The following is a 22,110-nucleotide window of genomic DNA, read 5'->3' on the forward strand; positions in this document are numbered from 1 at the left end:
CTAAAGGCTTAAGTTGCATTATGGGAAATGTAGGATCCAATACTAAATTTCAGAATATCTCAGCTTCCGCTGCTTCAATTTTAACCTTTATTTTTTGAATTGTGATTCTAGTGAGTTGACCAAATTAATGAAAGTGCAATGCTAAATCACTGGAGTACTCCTTTAACTAGTGCTACTTTAATAATTTGGGATAAACATATTAAATGAGCCATCATGAGAAAGGAAGTATCATCCACAGATATGGTAAAAAAAGATCATTAATAAGGCAAAATATCACAATTATTCTTGGTTGAAGTTTGAACAACACCTTAACAATGTAGAGGAAAGTTTCAGCTGTAAGAGGTCTTCATTCAGAGTATGACATTTGTGTGTTGAATCAGTTTGTGTGTTCTTGAGATAATCTGCGTGACTGTGTCTGTGCGTAAGTGTATTTAGACAGCGCTCCCGTGACCTCCTCAAAGTGGTCACTAGGCAAAGTGCTAATGACAACCATACGAGAGCATTCCAGTGTCACCAGACAGCCCAGTAGGACGAACCACCCAACTTGCCCTCTCACTCTGCTTCTGTCGCTCTGGCTATGTCTCTCGGTCACACTCACACTCTCTCAAACACACACTCTTTCTGTGTTTTATTTGCTCTGCATGTCTGTCCTTGTGTCTTTCTTTTTTTTTTCTCTTTCTTTGTCTGCCTCTGTCTGTTTGCTTCCATCGTTCTGTCCTTCTCTATCGCTCCCCCTGAAACTGGTCTTTTCTTCTGCACGTATTTCTCTTTGACAGAGACGTGATTGAGGATGTGTGTTTAACCGCTGTGTCCACTGAGAGGCCCTGAGAGTGTGAGCCTGACTGTGTATTTAGTATGTGTGTGTGTGTGAGTGTGTTTTTGTGCGTGTGTGTGTGCATGGTCATTATGACTTGAGGTAGGCTATGTCATAGGGTATTTACTATCAGTGTTAGGTCAAGCAGAGAGAGAGAGAGAGTGCAAACAATCTATGTGTGTGTGTGCGTTTGTGTGTGTGTGTGTGTGTGTGTGTGTGTGTGTGTGTGTGTGTGTGTGTGTGTGTGTGTGTGTGTGTGAACATGCAGGGGTGGTGGGGTATAGGTGTTATAGTGAGACAGAAAGGGAGTCAGGGAGGGAAAACAGAAAAGCTGCAGCTGATATGAGCCTTGAGGGGGGTGTCTGCTTCTAATCAGAACACACACACACACACACACACACACACACATACACACGTTTCAATCATGTTTCTGCATCCTCTTAGACCCACTTCTCTCCCCCCCCAAGAGTGCTGCTATCACCAGAGGCGCTATCATTCCTAGTGTGGGACATCTGTCTCATCCCGGAGGCAATGCAGTGACACACACTCCTCTCACGCACAGACACACTGTACATTGGAGGTGTTCCACATTAGGTAGTTTATCTGGAACACACACACACAGACGTTTCTACTGCATCCACAGTAAAGACGAATACAACCCATTCCCCTAAACACTGCCCTTTATCATCTCTCCTACACATCTAACCTGAACAACTACTGTGTCTTAAAGGATAGATCACACAAATCACAACAAAGTAATAGAAGAGATTAAGAGAGTTTAGCTGCCACTGTGACACTGTGTCTTTTATGGGATTTCATGGGATGATAAGCACTAAATAACATAGTGTAAGAATATCAAAAGTACTCAGTTTTTCTAACATTAGCCACCATACGTGACTGGTCATACCAGACCAAGTGAGGTTGTAACGATTAGACCCCTGTGTGTACCGAATTGAGCAGAGGTGTGTGTTATGAATTCAACTTTTCATTTGCAAGAAGAATGTGTTGTTTCTTCTTTCAACAGTTATATAGTGTCTCTTTACAAGACAAGGCTGCTGATATTATATATTTGTGTTATTGTCATTAAATCACACGTCATTATTCCTGTCTCAGACCTGTTTATGTTGGCTCTCAGTGCCACGCCCATTTGTTCCTACTTAAGACATAAATCTTCAAAAACTGGTTACAAATATAAACTTTCACTTAAAAAAAGCAAAGTAATTTCCTGACACAGCTGGGAACTGCAGTTTTTAGCAAATGTTGCTATAAGAGAAGTGAGTATTTATAGCAGGTAAACAGTAAATGTGGGGTTGAGTCATAATAAACTAACAATGTCGCTGTTCATCATAATGAAGAAACAGTTGATGTGTTTGATAGCTTATGGACATCAAGAGTTCTACAGCGTAGAGGAATTATCTATGTCAGTGTTTGAGTACACAGGCAGCACTTGTTAGACGGACCAATTCATTGTCGGTTATGGTCTTTTCATGGAATTTGTTGACTATAAGAAAAATATATGATATCACCAGACTTAAACCTTAAACCGAGTCCTAACCATCAAACATCCCTTTGAACTTGAGGAGAAAGCCCTCACTTCACAAACACAGACATTTTCATCTTTTAGACTCACCACAAGTCACTGCCACCCAGCAGTTTATAAAGGGGGTCTGTCTTTGAGCCATATATGAGGGCATGTCTTGGACAAATGAGCATGAATTGAAGGGAGTATTAAGCTGCCGATGGACTCAAAATGTCATCACTTTAGGCGGTGCTGAAGTCTAAATGGATCTCACATAGATAGAAATGAAGGAGACAGCATACACACACACACACACACACACACACACACACACACACACACATACACACATCATCACCATCATTTACCAGTCTGAGTGTTTATAGAGAAGTGCCTTGTTTCATCTTAGCAGATTTGGCCCTGTTTGACCTCCAGAATGACTGTGTTGTAACTGAGGAATGGATGTGTCTGCTACTGTGACTAATCATCACTTCCTTTTTATTAAAGCTCAACTTTGATGCCTGTAATCAGTTTGGCTTCTCCATTTGTATTACACTCCAAATGAATCAGAGTCAGCCACATTCTCAGCTTTTGAAAAAATATGTATTTCCTGCATGGGAACAGATCAGAGGGTGATACAGGGAACGGAACATGCCAGATTTTCCAATATTTGATCCTTGTTTCTCAACCCTTTCCATGTTTGTGTGTGTGTGTGTGTGTGTGTGTGTGTGTGTGTGTGTGTGTGTGTGTGTATGTGTGTGTGTGTGTCTCCATCTGTGTCAGATGTGTGAGCTGCCTGAGCACGAGGTGGAAGTGTTACTGGGACCAAGAGAACCACCTCTGTGTCTCCAGTAAAGATGAGTCAAAGAACAATCTGCTAGAGGTGAGTAATGCTTCTAATCCATCAACCAAACAGACGTCTGGAGGATCTGATAACATTAAGATCCCACAAGTCAAAGCCTCTGACATAATCCAGACTCTGTTGTCCAACATCTCCCAGTGTGCTGTAATGATCTGAGTCCAGACGGGTTAGGCAAGAGCAATCATGTGGTAATTCAGGGTACAAGTGTCCCAACTATAGTATGTAGAAATGTTGAAAACAACTATAAAATCTCAGGAGACTGTGGTTTTACAGAGACATAACAGGGTAATGTACCATTTTAAATTTCCTCTGACCTCCTCCAAAGTTTCACTGTTTGGCAGTTTAGTTTGATATCTCAGCATGTGGGAAGTTAGATTAGCTGTGGCCCTATTTTTGTAGGGAATTATTATTAAATGTCAAGACTGCTTGTTGCCTGCTAAGAGATAAATCTACACCTACATTTTCAGTAACCGTTTTATATATCACTTCATTTTAAGTAGGTTACTGTACAAATGTATTGTGTAGGTATGTTTGGCAATGTAAAGCCCCACGAGGGTGTAAAGTACTCTGAAAATCAAACTAACTAAATAATGTAAAAGGCCTGGCACAAGCTTATGAAACGGCTGTGAAACTGATAAATGTTTCCAAAACTAGTACAGCTTCATTGAAACCAATTAAAGCTCCCCAGATACCACCGGCTATTGTGCGTGTTCCTGACAACATCAAGACTAAGTCAGCCATCACATTATTCCTCCTCCCTCCAAAGTTTTATTGCCCAGCCAGGTCCCATGAGCTGTGTGTATGGACATCCTCTCAGCAGACTCTGGCCCCCAGGGTGGGGGTCTGACCGTGTCTAGCCACGCCACTGGTCCCATTTAGAGGGGAGACGATGTGAGCCATAGTCCTCTGGTCAGCTGCTGGTCAACTGCAGCTGATTTAAGTGTTTAATGCTCAGCTTTCTATCACAAGACCCCCTAAACAGGGAAGGAATGCTGTTTGTTAAACAACTGAGGTAATAAAGACATCATTGCCTTTTTTTTAAGCAAATGCAATAAATCTTAGTCAGGCATGCTGTTTCAGATCCCAAGATACAGAAAGACAAACTCATTAAAGCACAGGAGGCTCGTTCTTTTTAAGTCACTTTCATTTATATAAAATTAAGGTTCTCTTTAAACATCCAAAAAATTTATTAGGTCTTTGTAATGTAGGTCATAAGGAGAAGAGAGGGGACTTTTTTCTGTTCTGCTGAGCCCATCAATGTCCGGTGGGTCTGTTTTTCTAATCCCTCATCGTCCCTCTATTTGAAGCTATTGTTGTTTCCCTCAGAGCGAGACTTCACCCTCTCATTTCCTCCTCCTCCAGATAAACAGGACAGGTATTTTGGGTTGCGGATGTGTGCAGAGGAGCCATTGTTTTCTTTAACTACTGTATGTCACTTCCTGCCCCTACAAACCACCTCACCACAGAATGCCGCTTCCTGTCCGAGCCTGGTTGCCTCAGAGGTTCCTCCATCACCATCAGAAGTGGCCCAGGACTTCACCTTATCCCTGAGCAACATCCAGGAGGTATGGCAGACAGCCTCCAGCTATAGAGCTGAACTTGGACCTTGTCCAAAATGCATGTTGTGAAAATGATTGGAATAAAACTGAAACATATGGTGCGTTTGCTTCAAGCTGAGTTAAACACAGATGGATATTTGTGTGCTGTGATTTGGGTCAATGAACGACCAAAAATTTGAGTTTGGGCGATCTCCATGTTGTGAGACAAAGATGCAAGTGAAAAATGAGCGGGTGTCTTTATGCTTATGTTGCTCGCTGCTCAGCTGTCTGGACGCAACATGCCTGTGGTATCTCACTGCGACTAGCTGAGTCGTGTCTTCGTCAGCACAGTGAACATTATGCAGTCGGTCTGAGGCAGCACACGCTGCAGGAGCTTTATTTGCTTGTGTTCATTTTAAATTCAGCTAGTCCTTCCAGATCAGTTTTTTAAACTCCTATTCTCATGCTTAATCCACGCTGGGCGAGTCAGACGCTGATCCTGCATCACTGATAAGGACACGACTGGGATCCTCTGAAAATTCCAGTGCTGACTAGTTGCCAGGTGTGGTCAGTCACATATGCCCAGCCCTGGCAGGCCTTTCAAGCCCTCTCCTGGTGTGTTGCTATGGTGACAGACACTGAGTCATATACAAACTCACACATGTGACACGCAGCCTTAATGTAATTGGCCATTCATACTACTCTTTCTTATGAGCGTTTATACAAGCTGATGTTGTTTGAATAATGTCTTCATCTTGTCGGCAAGTCAACAGAGCAGGAAACGTGGTGTCAGTCATTCGTTCTCGCTCAAAAGCGTTGCCATCACTCAGACCCTTGTGGAATGTGTGGTCAAGTTTGGTTTGGTTCCCACACTTTTACTAAAAGGACAAACTTAAAATAAATTATTTAGACAGAACTGTGATAAACAGTCTTACGGAAACATTTCACAAAAAGCAGATTCTTGCATGTTTGTCTTGCTGTGTCTATTAGATCTCAGACTGAACATAAGAACGGGGAATGTTTTGAAGTGTGGTATGTTGGAGTTTGTCTGGAAAAAAGAACCTGCCAGATGCAAGAAAAATCAAGGTTCTCTGGTGTCAAAAAGCACAGAGAAATAGCAAAGTCTTGGAGAGGGCGATCAAAGTCGACCAATTTAAGTTGGCTGGATTCACAGACAAATGGTTTCCTCCACTTTAAGTATTTGTCCTTTACTGCTCTAACCTATCTTAGCTTACCTTAACATATATTTTCTCTCTTAAACTCAGGACATTCATTTTATGAAGAATACATTCATATTCATTACTCTGGTTCCCAGATGACATGCTGAGGTGTGGGAGCCCAGATGTTTATGAATATGAATTTCGAATAGATTGCCTCTTTTCCTGGCAGGGACAATTATTGTGGGTTATTCCAGATTCCTGATACTTTTTCAGGGTTGTCAATTGTTACCAGACATGTTTGAAGGAGCAGAAACTGTCTCCAGCTCTCTAAAGCAGCGATTATATCATTCTGAGAACAGCATACGATCAAAGTTTGCTCACTTGTTTTTTGTTGAAATAATGCCTATTGTTTAAAATATGTGCTTTGCCTGACAGGGGGAGGAGCTGGAGTGTGACTTTGGGACAGAGCAGCAATATGAGGCTACCTGGCTGAACAACTCGACTGTCAAGTGCAGAGGAGTGACAGTAAGTATAGACAATGACCTATACCACAAATAACTAGTCAATTTGCCAAGTCTGAATAAAGATCTGTTCATTCCTCCTTCTGTTACTGTGCATTTACTGGTTCAGTGTGTTGATTATTGTCAGGTGTAAGCTGTGTTTGTAAGTTGTTTTTATCACAATCATTTTTAACCCTTGTTTATACGCTGAATGAGAACCCATTATTATCTAGAGAAGCAAGAGTGAGCATGTGGAGGCAAAATTAGACACAATACACACTGAGGAGATGCAGAGTACAAGCAGTTTTACTTGTACCACCTACCTTTATGTCCTTGTAGCTGTCCACTAATCAGAGGAGTCAGATTTACCACCTCAACCTGAGGAGGAGAGGACACTTTAGTGGACAGGGGAGGGATGTTTTTGTCGACAGCCCTCAGCCAATGAAAGGTAAGATGTTACACCCATGGTTTTGTAGATGTGTATATAAAAAAACAGATTAAAAAATACAATTGCCGTCTGCTACGCTTGAGCTGTTTGCTCAGCTCTCTGGTATTTGCAGTGTAATTAGATGGCAGCAAAAAACAAGACAAAAAAAATCTGATATAGCTGCCACCGTTGCTCTCAGAATGCATTTCACCTGTGCATGGATGTTTTTTTGATGAGATTTGTGGATTTGATTAAACCTGGAGAAAAATAAAGAATCGCTTACAGGGACAAACAGTGTTAGGCTGCCTTTCACTTGCAATAATAGCAGTTTGTGTATTACAACACATAATTTGCCAGCAACTAGTAATTTGCCATAATATCATATTCTGCTAGCGTCTAATTACACATAATGATTATAGAACATAGAGAGCTGCAATTTAAGGTGTTATCAATGCCTCTTACGAGCTATGTTCGCATGTATTGTTGCAAATACAGTTTGAGCTCCATGACAACAGTGAGATGATGAAACGTGGCATGCAAATTGTTGAACTTGGCATGTTGTCCATAGTGCAGCTACAAGCCAGTCCTTGCCTATCCCAGTCCCAGATGTGTTGTTCACAGTCCATGTGTCTACCATGTGAACAACAGCCCTGGGCCGCTGCCAGGTGCTCTGTTAACGGACAAGACAGTCGCTTCATAACATACAGAGTCATCACATTTCAAAACATCACACTCTTTATCACACACGTGCAGCAACATAGACACTATAATATGTGCACAACTGCATGCGCAGATGCACATGCAGTGATACAAATGGGACTTCTCCCTGGGAGGCACATTGGAACATGAACGCAATCATCTGTTTTTCACTGGCTTTGTTCCCCTCCACCCCACTAGCTGTCTTTTTTCCTGGTTTATTTTTATAGCCATTAATATATCATCTTGCAAATTCTTATGCTGTTTATTTAGAGCATGCAGCCCATATGGTTCATATAAAGTATAAAATAATCTTAGAAGTCCCCAGCACCTTAAGTTAACCTGACAGGGCAAACGCACTAAATGTCTCTCTCTCTCTCTCTCTCTCTCTCTCCCCCCTACCTCCCATCTCCCTCTAGTGGAGGTGTATAACTGTGGAGTAGGTAGCTCGGACTGTTCCCAGTGCTGGGGCCGGGAGGATCAGGGCCACCTTTGCGGTTGGTGTGACAACAGCTGCAAGCCGCGGGTTGACTGCCAGCCAATCAGGGATCAATGTCCAGCTCCCGAGATCAACAAGGTAAGATCAGATGTTTAACATGCATGATTTTGGACTACAAATGCTTATACAACCCCCACCTCTTTGTTGTAGCCTTCAGGCTCTATTTTCCAGCCATAAAATGGTGAATCATGGGGTCACTCACATGGCGTGGTGCCCCCAAGCCCTGTCTGTCCAGTGTCAGCTGCTGAGGGAATGTTTGTATAGAGTCTCATTAAGGCAGTTGACTCAGTAATAACACTAACACTCACTTAGCCATAGGCCTCTGGGGAAACAGCTGAGTTGAGCTGCAATCACTCAGGACGGCATGGGAAACACCTTCTGTCCTGTGTGACTACAGTATGTGTGTAAACTGTTTGGTTTTGGGTTTGAAAACTACATGTGTAGAACCCTTTGTGTAGAAAACCACAGAAACTGAAAGAAAGCAAATAAGAACCAGGAGGGATTTTTAGATATGTGACCACAATAAGAGCAAAAACCACACTGCTTAAAGGAATTAAGGAGTGTTAATCTTACACAGGATCTGACCGCGGTCACGTCAAAATGGTCATCATGATTACCGGCAACGCCTTTCTTTAAACTGTTTATGGAGCTCATTTGCATGATCTTATTCATCTGTTTGTCCACATGTAACGGGAGTGTGTTTAAAGCTGTCCTCCTTGCCTTTTCTGCTGCTACCGAACTTTATACCAGCGCAGCTACAGTAGGCGGTCATGGGAAGCACGGCTCACATGAGACCTAGTCGGCCTCAACTTCCTGTAGATAAAACCTGGTCAGCCCATGAGAATAAGCGAGCAGAACAAAGCAGGCGGACACACACACACACACACACACACACACACACACACACACACACACACACACAGGCCCACAATCTGTCACACAAATAGGCCATATTGAAGCATTCATGATTATCCCTCATTCTTTGTAGCTGTCAGCATACTGTGACTAACAGGATGCTCTGTGAGAGTCTAACTTATGTGGACTTCTTACGTGACTTAAGTTAGCTGGGCTGAGATGCCGTATGCGTGGGTAGACTATTGTTGCAATTCTCTCTTCCTCCTCTCTCTCTCTCTCCAACACACACACACACACACACACACACACACACACACACACACACACACACACACACACACACACACACACACCCACCGGTTCTCTCAGGAGAACGGGTTGCAGAAAGGATACTGGGGCTGTGGTTCTGTGGAGTGTGTGATGCAATGCTTTGGCAGCCATGTTTTCCCAGAGAATCCACAGGGGTTAGAGCCTGAGTACTCGGGCTTACGGAGAAATAGATTCACACAACCCTAAACATTTACACACACATACCGCAGCAGCTCTTTGTTGTATAGTCCTGGCGACTGTGTGTACGGCTTAGATGATGAAACATGCTTCTCTTGCTCTGCATTGTCACATACAGTCTCTATCACGAGGTACTAGCACCAGAATATCAATAATATGGAGGGGGATTTCATTATTCCCTAAACTTTGCTGCATACCACCTAATTGTGAAAAATGTTTTATATTCCATGCATTGACGTAAGACAATGGAGACATTTATTATCTCTGTAGGCCCTTTATTCTCATGTCATGTGTGGGCTGGTCCACTATTTTAAGAAAAATTGATTAGAGGTACTTCAGCATCCAAAAACAGGAACTGCCAGGGATAGTTTCTCCATGACATGAAAAAGAAAAAAGAGAACAGAGGGATCTGAGTGAGACATAAATGGTTTGGGAGAGGATGAGGATGGAGAACTAGTTGGACATAGAAAGGGTGGAGAAGTACAGTATAGTGAGAAGCTTTTTCCTGTTTTTGTCCGCACGTCCTCCATGATTAGTGTGATGCAGAGGAACTGGAATGAGGAGAGGAAGATGAAAGCTCTGACCTCAAAGCGATCTGTTGAGAACAAAAGAAAAAAAAAGAAAACATATGGATTTTATCAGGTAAGTAGTTTATCTGGTGCAGGTTATATATCTGGGTTTTTTTGATTTGAATACAAAAAATGTAATAGCTCCATCATTCCTTGTGGAGGTTTTTGCAGAGACACATTCTCACTCTGTGATCTCCCTGTGGGCCTGGCAGAGTTTGTGCTGTAAATCAAGACTCTCAGACTTGTAAGAGGTGTAAATGAACAGCATGCCAGCTGATGTTGATGTCAATGCTCAATGGCACCACAGAGGCACACTAGGTGCTATAAGACGCATAGTGATAATAAATAACTCAGCTTACTGCTGAGCTCTGTAGAGAGGGTGAGTGCTTTTGTGTGTTTGTCTGCCATTCTCTGTGTGCATACATGCTCACACATGTATTTATGAGGTGTTTGTACATGTGTATGCAAGAACGTGGGTATGTGTTTTTGTCACTGGAAGTATGTGTAGTATAAGTGGTGTAAAGTAGGTACAGGGTGGTCACACTTAGTATCCAAAAGCTCACCATAACCACAAAAACAATGACATCATTTCCTATGGTGTAGATCGCACAGAAATACTGTAAGTAATGGGTTGGGCTCCAACAGTTTGTTTTCACACGATATTAAAAGTAATACATTCTTTCTTTCCTTAACCACCTCGACATTTAGCTGGAATATATATGGTTTATTTATCTGCACTGTCGCTCTTTTCAGGCTTCAAATTATCTGGATGCAGAGCCTCTCACCTAGACGAAACAGAAATGCTGTTTTCATTCTTAAGCTCAGTTTCTGATAGAGCCGGAGCCAGGCTAATAACACAGAGGGGTCACAGTGACCTCAGCTCAGCCGGGGGGGGGGGGGGGGGGTCATTCAGAAAAGCATGCACGCTGCTGGGCCAGCTATGCAACAGTGGCAAGATGATGGTTGATTGCTTCTGTCTGTGCGTCGGAGATGCTATCTCTAAAGCTGTGTTTCCGTGGTGATTGGAGAGGTGACGGTCCTCTCCTTTCTTTCTGTTGCATCCGAATGGAAAGTTAAGAGACCAAAGGCGGGGGCTGAAATGGTGCGTGAGAGTATGCCTCTTAACAACAACAGAAATGGGACTAAGGAATTTGACAGAGCAGACACAGGAAAACAGATGAAAGGGAATAGGACTGTGAATTAATTCTCCTATTGAGGCCTTGCTCTCTCACTGCCACCATCAGCGTTCACCCTCCTCTCGACACTCAGTTCCCTAAATTGCCTCCCCACTCATCCACCTTTCTGCTGTGCTCTCCACCATGCCTCTCCAGCCCTCACTCTCTCACTCTGTCTGTCTCTTGTGGGATGTGAAGGGGGCTCTTAGGCTGCTCTTTATTTGCATGTGCTGTAGAGGATTAGAGGCTGAAGAGTCTCAGACTGGCACAGTTAAGAGTCTGCTTTGTGTGTGTGTTTGTGTGTGTGTGTGTGTGTGTGTGTGTGTGTGTGTGTGTGTGTGTGTGTGTGTGTATATATACCTAAACCATGTGTCTATTCAATTAGATCTCAGTCTTCAACAGGAGTACACTTCCACTTGTCCTTATCTCTCTGTGTGCCACACTCCATGTCAGCATCAGAGACAGCATCTCTCCATTCTCTTAATTCTCTACATTATCACCTGTCATTAGTCTGGTGTTTTTAGGGAGGTAATCTACTTTTAAGCTCTCATTTATTGTGCACATTACAGGGTTTTCACAGGCTTTTCTTTCTCCCTGCTCATTACTTCACTCCTTCTGTCTCAGATCTTCCCCTCGAGGGGGCCAGTGGAAGGAGGCACCCTGCTGACAATAGAGGGAAGGAACCTGGGCCGGAGGGCCGGAGCAGTGAAGGTCTTTATTGGAGATGTGCCATGTATTCTCCTTCCTGAGCTCTACACTGTCTCTGTAGAGTAAGTATTACAACATATGGCTGAATTATATTTCGCAGGTCTGTGTCAGTGTTTGCCGAAGCACAGCAGAGTGCTGACACCTTTTTTCTTCTACTCTGTCAAAATGAAATGAAAGCTTGTCCTATATATCAATACCATTTATATTTAAAACCCTGTTAAAATATGCAAGTATGCCTCAGCTAGGACTGCTGGGATGATAGCTAACAAAGACCTGTTGTCATGGCAACCTGACATGCTTTCAAGCAGGTGAATGTTCAGGTGGACAGCAGGAAGAGACTGAGACTATGAGTGCAAGTGAATGAAAGATTTGTCACAGTTAATAAACCTTAAAGAAGTCCTGACATGAGCAGTTCATCTCAGCCACGAGCACAGTGTGAAACCAGACCTGAGCCAGTGAAACTAAGACTCAGATCAGACAGCACAGTGAGATCTACGTGACTTATTACATTTAATGGGAGTGAGCTGTCCCACACTAGAATGACTTACCAGTCGGGAAAAGCATGAAAAAAGTTAATGGTTTAAAAAAGTTCGGTAACTGCTGCAAAATTTGAAACACTTGTAATATATAGGTGTTAAAGTATATTTAAAATAGCCGATTGTGAGCCAAAGATACTTTTCAGTTTGTAACTGACAAGCTTTCATCTAAAGAAAACCCAAAGAAAAAACACCTTTATATGAATTATTAAACTTCCTTTCACAACTCATTGTCACAGATCATTAGTAGAATCCACCTCTTATATGTCCACCAGTCTTGAAAATAGTCAGTCTTCCCGTGGTTTAGTTTTCATGTATTCATGAAGCTAATTTTCACAAATATTATTATGCAGCACACCTCTCATTTGAAATGACTCCATTGCCGTCGCTTCGTAGCTCAGGGACCATCGCACTATCACCATGGAGACAGCAGGACCCCGCTTTGACACTGGCATAACAGAGCTCGGTGGAAGTCGGTAACTCCACAATTACATCCAAACTTCCATTCAGTATCTGCAATGTTTCTTGAATAGAACTGTTTATCTGGTCTTGCTCCACTGAAGCCAATCATTGTATTATGACCAGTTCGAGGGCGACCTGCGGGTCTTACCTGTCACTCCAGCTGCCTGACACATTCCCCCGAACCACACATGCCGAAAACAGCGAATCACATTTCACTCCAGAGGTGATCTCATCGCGTGTAGTCATTCCTCATTGGCTCTTGAGGCTTGTTGTTATGACAGCGAAGCATATCCTCATTGCAGGAAGTGGCACTGACAAATCACAACACGTCAGTGCATCTGACAGTGTCAGCACATTTGACTTACAGACGCAACGCACAAACACACGAACACACATACATGTTTCTACTTTTATCCTTGTTGGGACCTCTTTGATTGATTTGATTAGATTTGATCCTGTTAACTTGAACCCTTTACATTCAACCTTAACATTTAATCTTATTGTTCTTTAAATAATTAAGTTTAAACTAACCTTATGTATACCACATTCCTAAAGACACTTGAAGATCTAGATTCAAACTGGCTGTCTCACAAATGCCAAACACACACACACACTCACCAGCGTACGCACAAACACACACACACACACACACACACACACACGCACACACACGTGCTCATATGACCTCATTTTCGAGGGCTGTTGAGACAGGTGTCTGCTCGTGTGCTGAGAGGTGAAAGTTCACATCTGCATGCCAAAAGGAAAATGTGCAGCACTGAAGAGACGGTGCTCCACTCACTCGGTGTCAACATTTTAATTAATGGCACAGTCAGTCCAGGCACACCTCATTTACTGGAGTACTTCTCTGGATATTTGGCTCACATCCTCCAGACTGCCCTCTCTATCATTTTAATATGAGCCTTGAGTGGCCTTCGCACTGTCCATTTAGCAGAACCTAGACAACAATCATATCCAAACACACAGACTTCATTGTTGATGATCCTCATCATCCACTCGAGGGAAATGATCACAGGCATATCAGTTCTAGCCAAAGTACTGCCCTCTGAAACCCATAATATCTCCACAGTCAGGCTGCGCTGGAATGTGGAGCAGGGGTCAGTCCAGGCTCTGTCAGTTCCTACTTTGAGTCTGCCTGTCCTTTGACTGGGATCACACTGCATCAACATCACATTCAGCTCACGAACACATACACAAACCAGGGTGTGCATGCCCTGAGTCTTAAAAAACAATGAATTCTGTTTCCTCAAAAAAAAAAAAAAGCCTTAGAAGGTATTAAAATATCTTAAATTTCATTCACAAAAGTCTTTTTGTATGTTTTTGTATTTGACTGCCAACACGAACATTGTGTGTGCAGGAGTTCTGCACCGTCAAACCACTGTCACTACTGTTTACTACAGTCATCGTCTCATACTGTCATAAGTCAAATTAATTAATCATTTTTAATTGGTTAATACATCCATTTTCTTCCACTTATGCGGCTAAAAGTCTGGTTAATTTGATTATTAGTGCCACGGGTGCTCAGCTCCGAGGCTGGTCCTGGTCAGGACCAGTCCTAGCCTGGTCAGATGCATACACGAACTGATGAAGCCTCTTGGATGAGAGGTGAAACGTCTTCACAGACAAATAACCTAGTCCAGTTGTTTTCGATTTAAAAAACTCCTTTAGGATGCTTCTGTTTCGGGTTTATTATTCTTCCGCCAAATTTCGGCGCGTAACTCGTCCCGCAGCTTTGAGAAAACCCTGGTAATATATACATCAAAACGTGCGTCTTGATCCCGCAAGGGGTGCTATGACTTTTGGTGTTAAAATTCCAATTTTTCCCAAAGTTATTCCCAAAAAACTGGGAATAAATAATGCATTAGAAATGCATTGGAATTTTCTTTAGAAACCCACCTTTTTTCTACAAAATTGCACCTTTTTTCTGAGTCACCCAGCTCTCTCATACCTGCACGTAGAAATGTGATTCAAACTATAAAACGGAGGAAAACTTCTGCTCTCTCAAAAAGACATAACATGTAAACTTTTCAAACTGTGAGCACTCAAAGGAGGAGTGCAAATCACTTTTTCTTCAAAGTTAGAGTGAAAGCATCAGTTGGCTAGAGTGCGTGAAGAAGTAAAAAATAACCTTTATTTTTATTTTTAACTCGAGCTCGCGGCCAAACCGTAAAAAGGAGACAAATAATTCTTTCTGAAAATGTAGACATAGTTGTTGGGATTCATAAAATGTAACTTTGACAGGCAGGGTCTGCACAAAATTTAAACGGGGGTGCCGAGTCCGGCAGCAATACCTGTCTCACTCTCATTGACACCTAGTGTAATCGTCTTTTTTTTTCCAAAATAATCTCACTCTGTCTTCGCACTGAGCTTCCTCACTCATTTTAAGGAATATCTGAATAAAATAGACACTGTAGAAACTTCTGGCTTCAGTGTCTGGCACGGTCTTTTCGGTTTATGAAAAGAAGTAACGGTTTTCTCATAATTTGCAGTTGTTTGAAGCCATGTAGAAGCCAAATTCTGGGCAGATTTTCACATTGCCTTGGCAACGGCAGCTCCTGACCTGTGTGCGTGCGTGCGTGCGCCTAGCAACCAGATAACCAACTCTCCAAGCTCAGCTAGCTTTACATTAGCCGCATGTTAGGTCTTAAATTACATTTAGTTAGGTCTTAAATATATAAGTCCATTTACTGCTTCCTTCGTTGCTTTTTTTTTTGTTTTGTTAAAAGAGTGAATGAAGTTGTGACGGTCTCCGCTGAGACAGAGGAGAGGAGAAGCTACTAGCCCTCTCTCGCTGTCACTTCTAGTCGCGTTGCTCTCCTCCCCAGTAATGTTAAATTTAGCACAGAAAAAAACATAATAGTGGTAATTTAAATAGCGGTTCATGGGATTTATTAACCCTCAGGGGTCCCTCTGTCCTTTTTTGGACATTTTCTTCACTTTTCTTTTTTGATTTGCTGATCATTTTGGCTGTGTTACAGCTGAAGGTATGGATTTCTGCAAGAAAGTGTATTTTTTGACATATTTTTAAAATCTAATGTCAGTTACTGTTACAGGTCTATTATACACTGGTAACACATTTTGTACCCTCTGGGGTTCCTCGCATCCAAAAAAAGGACACACAAAGAAAATGCTATAAAATCATCATATATCAATATTTTTTTCTGCTTTTTTTGCATAAATCTCTTAAACCACTTCAGTTCTGCTCAAACCTACCAAATGTTTATTAGTTTTCAGGATTTTAACCCTTTAAATGCCAGTTTGAAGACATGTTGCCTCTTGTTTTATCAAAAAAAAACAACACAGAATATGAGATATTTCCCACATAATACATGATGGAGGGATGTGACATTGTTTTATATCAGAGTCTTTTATATCAAGACATTTCTCAAAAGCAGAATATGATCAGGGTGACTTTTGAACACTGGAAATAAATCATGTACTCATCCCGGCAGTAGCCCCCGTGGCACTCAAAATTTCCCTGGAATTTTCTAGTTAATTATATCATTAGGAATTATTGGTATACACTGCTTTAGAATACTGTCAATGAATAAAAAATGTGATATAATAATAAATAATTATAGGCCGTATTGTCCCCTCTGGTTTTCCATTGTACTTTCCTCTCATACTTTGGTGTGATTGAGAGACGGGTATTAAATTACTCTATGGCATCAAAAAGGTCTTAAAACGTCTTTTATTTGATGAACTGCAGAAACCCTGATACACCAAGCTTATGTGCACTGTTTAAATGCTACAGATGCCAACATAGCTTTTATCTGCTGATAAGCCTTTGTCTGTGCTCTTCAAGAAATATTGCTTTTATTTTTTTCAGAATAATCCTCAACGTTATGGCTCAATAACAGATATCATATAATATGATGTATTGTTTTGAGAACTGATTGATTCTCAGCCTGAATCCAGTTCGGCCTGAAGCAAGCCTAAAGGTTTAGGGTGACTCAGGCTTCTATTTCTTTTATTTCCCTCAAGCTTGAATCTGTGAATAGTCATGTTTCATTTTATTTAGCCTTTTTCTTTCTTTCTACTCAAAATCAGAGCATGTAAAATGATGTGTTTTCTTCAAACAGGTGCACGTCTGCCCTCATGGCACGTAACTGACAGGACTGTAATTTGAATGTAACGATATTCTTTACCTGATGCTCCTGTAATTAATGAGCAGGAATGTAGACCCTGCCATCAACAGATGGCTGGTACTGCTGGTACTTTATTTGAGAATATTTTTAACAGCTATTCAGGCTTATAAAGAAAAAATCTGCGATTTAATAAGGCTCATTAAATTCTGCAGTGACTCGGGCTTGGGTTCACTTACCGATCGAAATACAAGTCGGCCTGTGTAGAATAAGACCTGACATTTAAGAGCACACTCAGATACAGCTTTCTCCCTGGTCTCAGCCTGACCCCAGCCGATCCCAAACGTGTCCAGCCCAGCCTCATCTCACCGTATGTCCTGCCAGGTCCTCCTACATAAAACACAGCTCCTGCGCTTATGTAAACGATTCCACAATTCCTCTGTCAATCATCTGATCACTAGCTGAGAATTTATAACCACTGTATCACCAGGCACCTGACTAAATAAACCGACAGCGTGTCAAGCTGGACAGGGATCATGTGATGTGATAAAGTTTGTGTGTGTGTGTGTGTGTGTGTGTGTGTGTGTGTGTGTGTGTGTATGCGTGTCCCCGCTGAGTACATTCATCCCAGTGAGGCCCCAGAACAGTAGATCCCTGTGCCGTGGTACACCACCGTGTCATTAATATGAGACGTCCCTGTAGAGCATGCACTGATGACACAAGGCTTAATCACAGCCAGGAGGCAAGAGAACAAGCCTCAGCAGCCGCTTAATCTCCTCTGTGGTTAGACACATCTGGTCTGAGCAGCTTTGAACTTTACAATCTCCTAATATCTGATATCGCAAGGCTTTATTGGATTCCATACGTAAATGCAATATGGTTTGATGAATTAGTTCATAACCACCATTCTTCAAGTTTAATTATGTGTCTTTGTTTAGCAGTCATAATGAAGATCTCCTCGTCTTTATGTTGGTTCCTCTCACTTGTAATTTGAGTTGAGCAACCCCTTTTTAACTCCTGTTTATTAAAATTATAAGATGTATTTTGAATGTTTTTTTTTCCTCCACTGTCATTGTTTGGATTTTTTTTTTATTGGCGGATCTGTGGTGATCGTGTTTTGACAGCCCAACACGGCGTTCACACTCTTTTTTAAATTCCCCAGGCTGGTGTGTGTCACAGGGAGGTCTGCTCATGGCAGGACAGATATTGTCCAAGTGGACGTGGATCAGAGTTGGAGGGGGACATCAAAGGAGAGCTTCTCATACTTAGTGAGTATTCTCCAGACATCTACCCTCCTGCTGATCTTTGCTTTCAGTTCTTTCTGTCTCTCCCTCTACATTCTTCTTCTTCTACACTCTCTTGTTCCTTGTTCCCCACTGGGAGAGCCTTCCCAAGTGTGTCAGTTGAGTGTTAACAGATGCGTTTTATGATTCAGAGGAATGCGAGTGTGTGGGAATCTTCAAACGTTCAGCTGAGCTGCAACTAAGCACCATTGTCATTCTGCTCTCGCTGCCAGCAAAAACAAATATGGCGAATGTTGGAATGTCCCCTTGCACTGAATTCATCACTGGTCGAGGCAAGCTAGCCAGCATTGTGTTAACTGACCTCGACCCACACAGTCTCCCATTGGATTAAGAGTATTCAGCGGGTGGAAATACCCATGTAAGCGCTTTGTTTCTTTTTGTTTATAGACAAAGAGTTTTTCATAATTCAGTGCTGGAAAAGTTTATCATTTGAGTGGCTTCTAACAGCAGCTCTGCCTGTGAGTCATCCCACAGAGAAATTACCTCAATCTTGAAGCCCTTCTTGACACATGAGGATGAAGAAAATCCAGAACAACAAACATTATGCCGGACTGTTGTGGGAACTCCTCTTGGGCTTCCTTATCCAACCCCTGAGATGCTCAGTGTGAGAGAGGTTTTTACTGCTGGGTTTTGAGAGGAAGATGTGGGAGAAAGGGAAAACAGATTCGGAGACAGGATATGTGCCTCTACTGCATCTCCTTCCTCAAACCTTTAGACGGAAACATCTGCCTCCTAACGCCCACTCTGACACACAAACACACAATAGGTCTCCTCCATCCGTGCGCGCTGAGGAAGTGAATCCTGTCAGTGAGGATAAGAAGTTTCCCTTGAGGCGAGGTTCATGGCGGGGATAAAAAGTTCGGAAGGAGCGGGAATGCTGATGCTGGTTGCTGCAGAGCCGGACAGGGCTATTCATCTTCGCCTGAGGAGCCTTTGTGTGTATCTATGTGTATCTGTGTTTATCGGTGTGTGTGTGTGTGTGTGTGTGTGTGTGTGTGTGCGTATATGTGGTTGTATGTGCATGTAAGACTGCTTGCATGCAGTTTTTCATGTATATGCATGAACATTATTGCTTCTTACCCGCAGTATAGCTGTCCTGCAAGCTTGGGCCCAAAGGCCTGTTGGCTTCAACACCACTATAACATACTGCAGCGTGGGCTGTCTTCACAGTTTTCTTCACTAATTTACTGTTATAGTCAGCAGCTGTCTCAGCCAATCTGTAAAGACGAGATATCTAAACCTCAAAGGATGAGGAAAGATTTTATTCGGTGTCAAGAGAAGCATCACAGAGCATAAAACACAGTCTAAGTAAGCTTGTCTTTCCCAGTGACAGAAGCTGTCAGATGTCTGGTGATGAATGTGATGTCTTGTTAGTCATGTGCTGTCTCTCTCGCTCTCTCCTTCATGTATTCAGGTCCCAAAGCTGCTGTCCATGGAGCCGAAGAAGGGCTCTCGCGCTGGAGGAACCAGAGTGACCATCACTGGGGAACACCTGGACATTGGTTCCCAGGTCAGAGTCAAGGTCAACAACACACTGGAATGCACCATCACAGAGTGAGTATGATTTCTTTTTTTAATTACCTGTAGCCAGAGTCGTATTTATATATTCATTTTGTGTTAATAGTGTTTTTACAAAGCTGACACTAAGTGCTGTAAATGTGTAGACCTAATAAGTAGATATCTAAGCTGTACTGCTTCGTTATGCTCCACCAGCTTGAGACTTTTCTCACCAGGTCAAAATTTGAGACTTGAATGCAAACTCTTACAATCCAATCTCATCTTAGTTAAGCTCAAGTCTTGAGTCCAACCCCAGAGCAACACCTCTAGTTTAAAGTCAGTAACTCTCCCTTTAGTAAAGTGTCTTCCAAAGTGCTCGTACAAGACTCTGGAAAGCTGCACTAAACACAACTTAGATTCTAAGTGGAAACATTTTTTTTGGCTTGAGAGCATGCAAACATTACAAGATGTGCGGTTAAAATGTTTGCCTCATCTTTTTTTAGGAAAACAGATGAAACCATTGAGTGCACCATGCCTCCAGCCTTGCAGGTACACACTGACTCAGTGACAGTGTGCGTGGAGTTTGAAAACCTTCCCTGTCAGAGTGCGGAGCTTAGTACCACATACACCTATGAGAAGAACCCCACCATCAGCTACATCCACCCCAAAAAGAGCTACCTCAGGTAGGCAGAGTGCCACACACACCACAAGCATGAAAACCGCAATTTCTCAAGCATCTGAAGCTGGTTGACTCTGTGGTTCCCCTCCTAGAATCACTGACATAATGCTGTCCTGATGTGTGCAGCATCTTCTGCCTATTGTGTTCTAAATAGCACAGCATGTATGTGAGAGAGAAGCAGCGTGTCTTTGATGACATGTGTGCAGATTTTCACTGCTGTGGCGCTGCTTTGCATTATTATAAGGGCCCCTGTTTCTCTTGTTTTGGTGCTGTATCCCAAAGTATTTGCATACCAGTAGGAATTTGACACGTTTTTGTCACGGCTGAGATGTGACTCTGTGTGTGTGTGTGTGTGTGTGTGTGTGTGTGTGTGTGTGTGTGTGTGTGTGTGTGTGTTTGTGTTTGTGTTTGTGTTTGTATATCTGTGTGTGTGTGTGTGTGTGTGTGTGTGTGTGTGTGTCACAGTGGTGGCAGGACCATCACAGTGACAGGCCAGGGTTTTGATCTGGTGCAGAGCGTCACCATGCAGGTGCTGGAAATTGGACAAACAGTGAGTAATCAGTTACATTTGTTTCCCTTTTTACTTGATAAAACTCTTTCAGCCATATAAGCAAACATGTAAAAATAAAACATACATTTTCAACTCTACTAGCAGCCTAAAAACCTTAAAGGAATAGTCCAACATTTTGGGAAAATTGCTTATCAGCTTTGTGTCAAGAAGTCACTGCTCTCAGCCGAGAAACAGCCTTACAACTAACCAACCCCCCATAAAACCATAACCTGTCATTTTTACACTTTGGTTGTTATGGGGCCTTCTAATGAGTTTTACAGGTTTCTAGCCAGGTTTTGTTACTGTAAGACAGAGCCAGGCTAGCTGTTTCCAATCTTTATGCTGCTGCCAGCAGGTAATTATGCTTTATTTGATGAACACATAAGAGATTGGAATTAGTCCTCTCATCTAACTCTCAGCAAGAAAGCAAAAGAAAATATTTCCCAAAATGTCAAACTATTCTTTTAAGAGAGCTAATTATATCATGTCATTAACCATCTCAAATGAAAAAAAATGAATCTTTTAAGCTGCCTTGTTTTCTCCCTCTGCAGCAGTGCACAGTTCTCTCCTCCTCCGTGATCACCTGCCTGTCGCCGGCGTCCAGCGAGTCAAGGGAAACCTCCGTACAGTTCTTCCTGAATGGAGTGCTCTACACGGGAGACAGCCCCTTCTCCTCTGACGAAGAGACAGAGGAAGAGGAGGGGGAGCCTCATAAAGGTCACTTCCTGTTGGAGTACGTGGAGGACCCTCAGTTCTTCACTGCCAATAAGGAGAAGCTGATTAAACACCACCCTGGAGAGCCACTGACACTCATCATTAACGTGAGTGACACTGCTGAGACAGGAAGTTTAGATTAGTGCTTCAGTGATATGTTGGTCTGCTGATAAGGCGAGCAAACATTCATTTCCCCTCTACTAGAAAATTGTCTGTTTCCTCCACCTCCAGATGGATGGCTATACTGCTGTGTTATTGATTACATATGAATTGTATTTTACACAACATGTTGATCAGATTCAACACAAATGTGCAGTAATAGTTTGCAATAGTGTTGGGGTTGAATCATACATGAATCAAGAATTTAATCTGCAGTCAAAATATCAGATCTTTTTGAATTACTTATAGAGACTCTCCAGATAAATAACCTAAAATA

General features: G+C 42.3%; 1 protein-coding gene across 1 annotated transcript in view; it reads left to right on the plus strand.

Moving 5' to 3' along the window:
• plxnd1 (plexin D1) overlaps nt 1-22,110 on the plus strand; it is a 61,946-nt gene that overhangs the window by 16,848 nt on the left and 22,988 nt on the right. Inside the window, exons 8-18 of the mRNA XM_056384572.1 lie at nt 3,117-3,216; nt 4,662-4,760; nt 6,329-6,418; nt 6,733-6,841; nt 7,936-8,093; nt 11,746-11,891; nt 18,093-18,198; nt 19,649-19,788; nt 20,235-20,414; nt 20,876-20,960; nt 21,512-21,781. Of these exons, the coding sequence (XP_056240547.1) occupies nt 3,117-3,216; nt 4,662-4,760; nt 6,329-6,418; nt 6,733-6,841; nt 7,936-8,093; nt 11,746-11,891; nt 18,093-18,198; nt 19,649-19,788; nt 20,235-20,414; nt 20,876-20,960; nt 21,512-21,781 (1,483 nt within the window). The remainder of the gene's footprint in view (nt 1-3,116; nt 3,217-4,661; nt 4,761-6,328; nt 6,419-6,732; nt 6,842-7,935; nt 8,094-11,745; nt 11,892-18,092; nt 18,199-19,648; nt 19,789-20,234; nt 20,415-20,875; nt 20,961-21,511; nt 21,782-22,110) is intronic.

This window comes from Seriola aureovittata, chromosome 9 (genome assembly GCF_021018895.1).
Source record: "Seriola aureovittata isolate HTS-2021-v1 ecotype China chromosome 9, ASM2101889v1, whole genome shotgun sequence".
NCBI classification, from domain to species: domain Eukaryota; kingdom Metazoa; phylum Chordata; class Actinopteri; order Carangiformes; family Carangidae; genus Seriola; species Seriola aureovittata.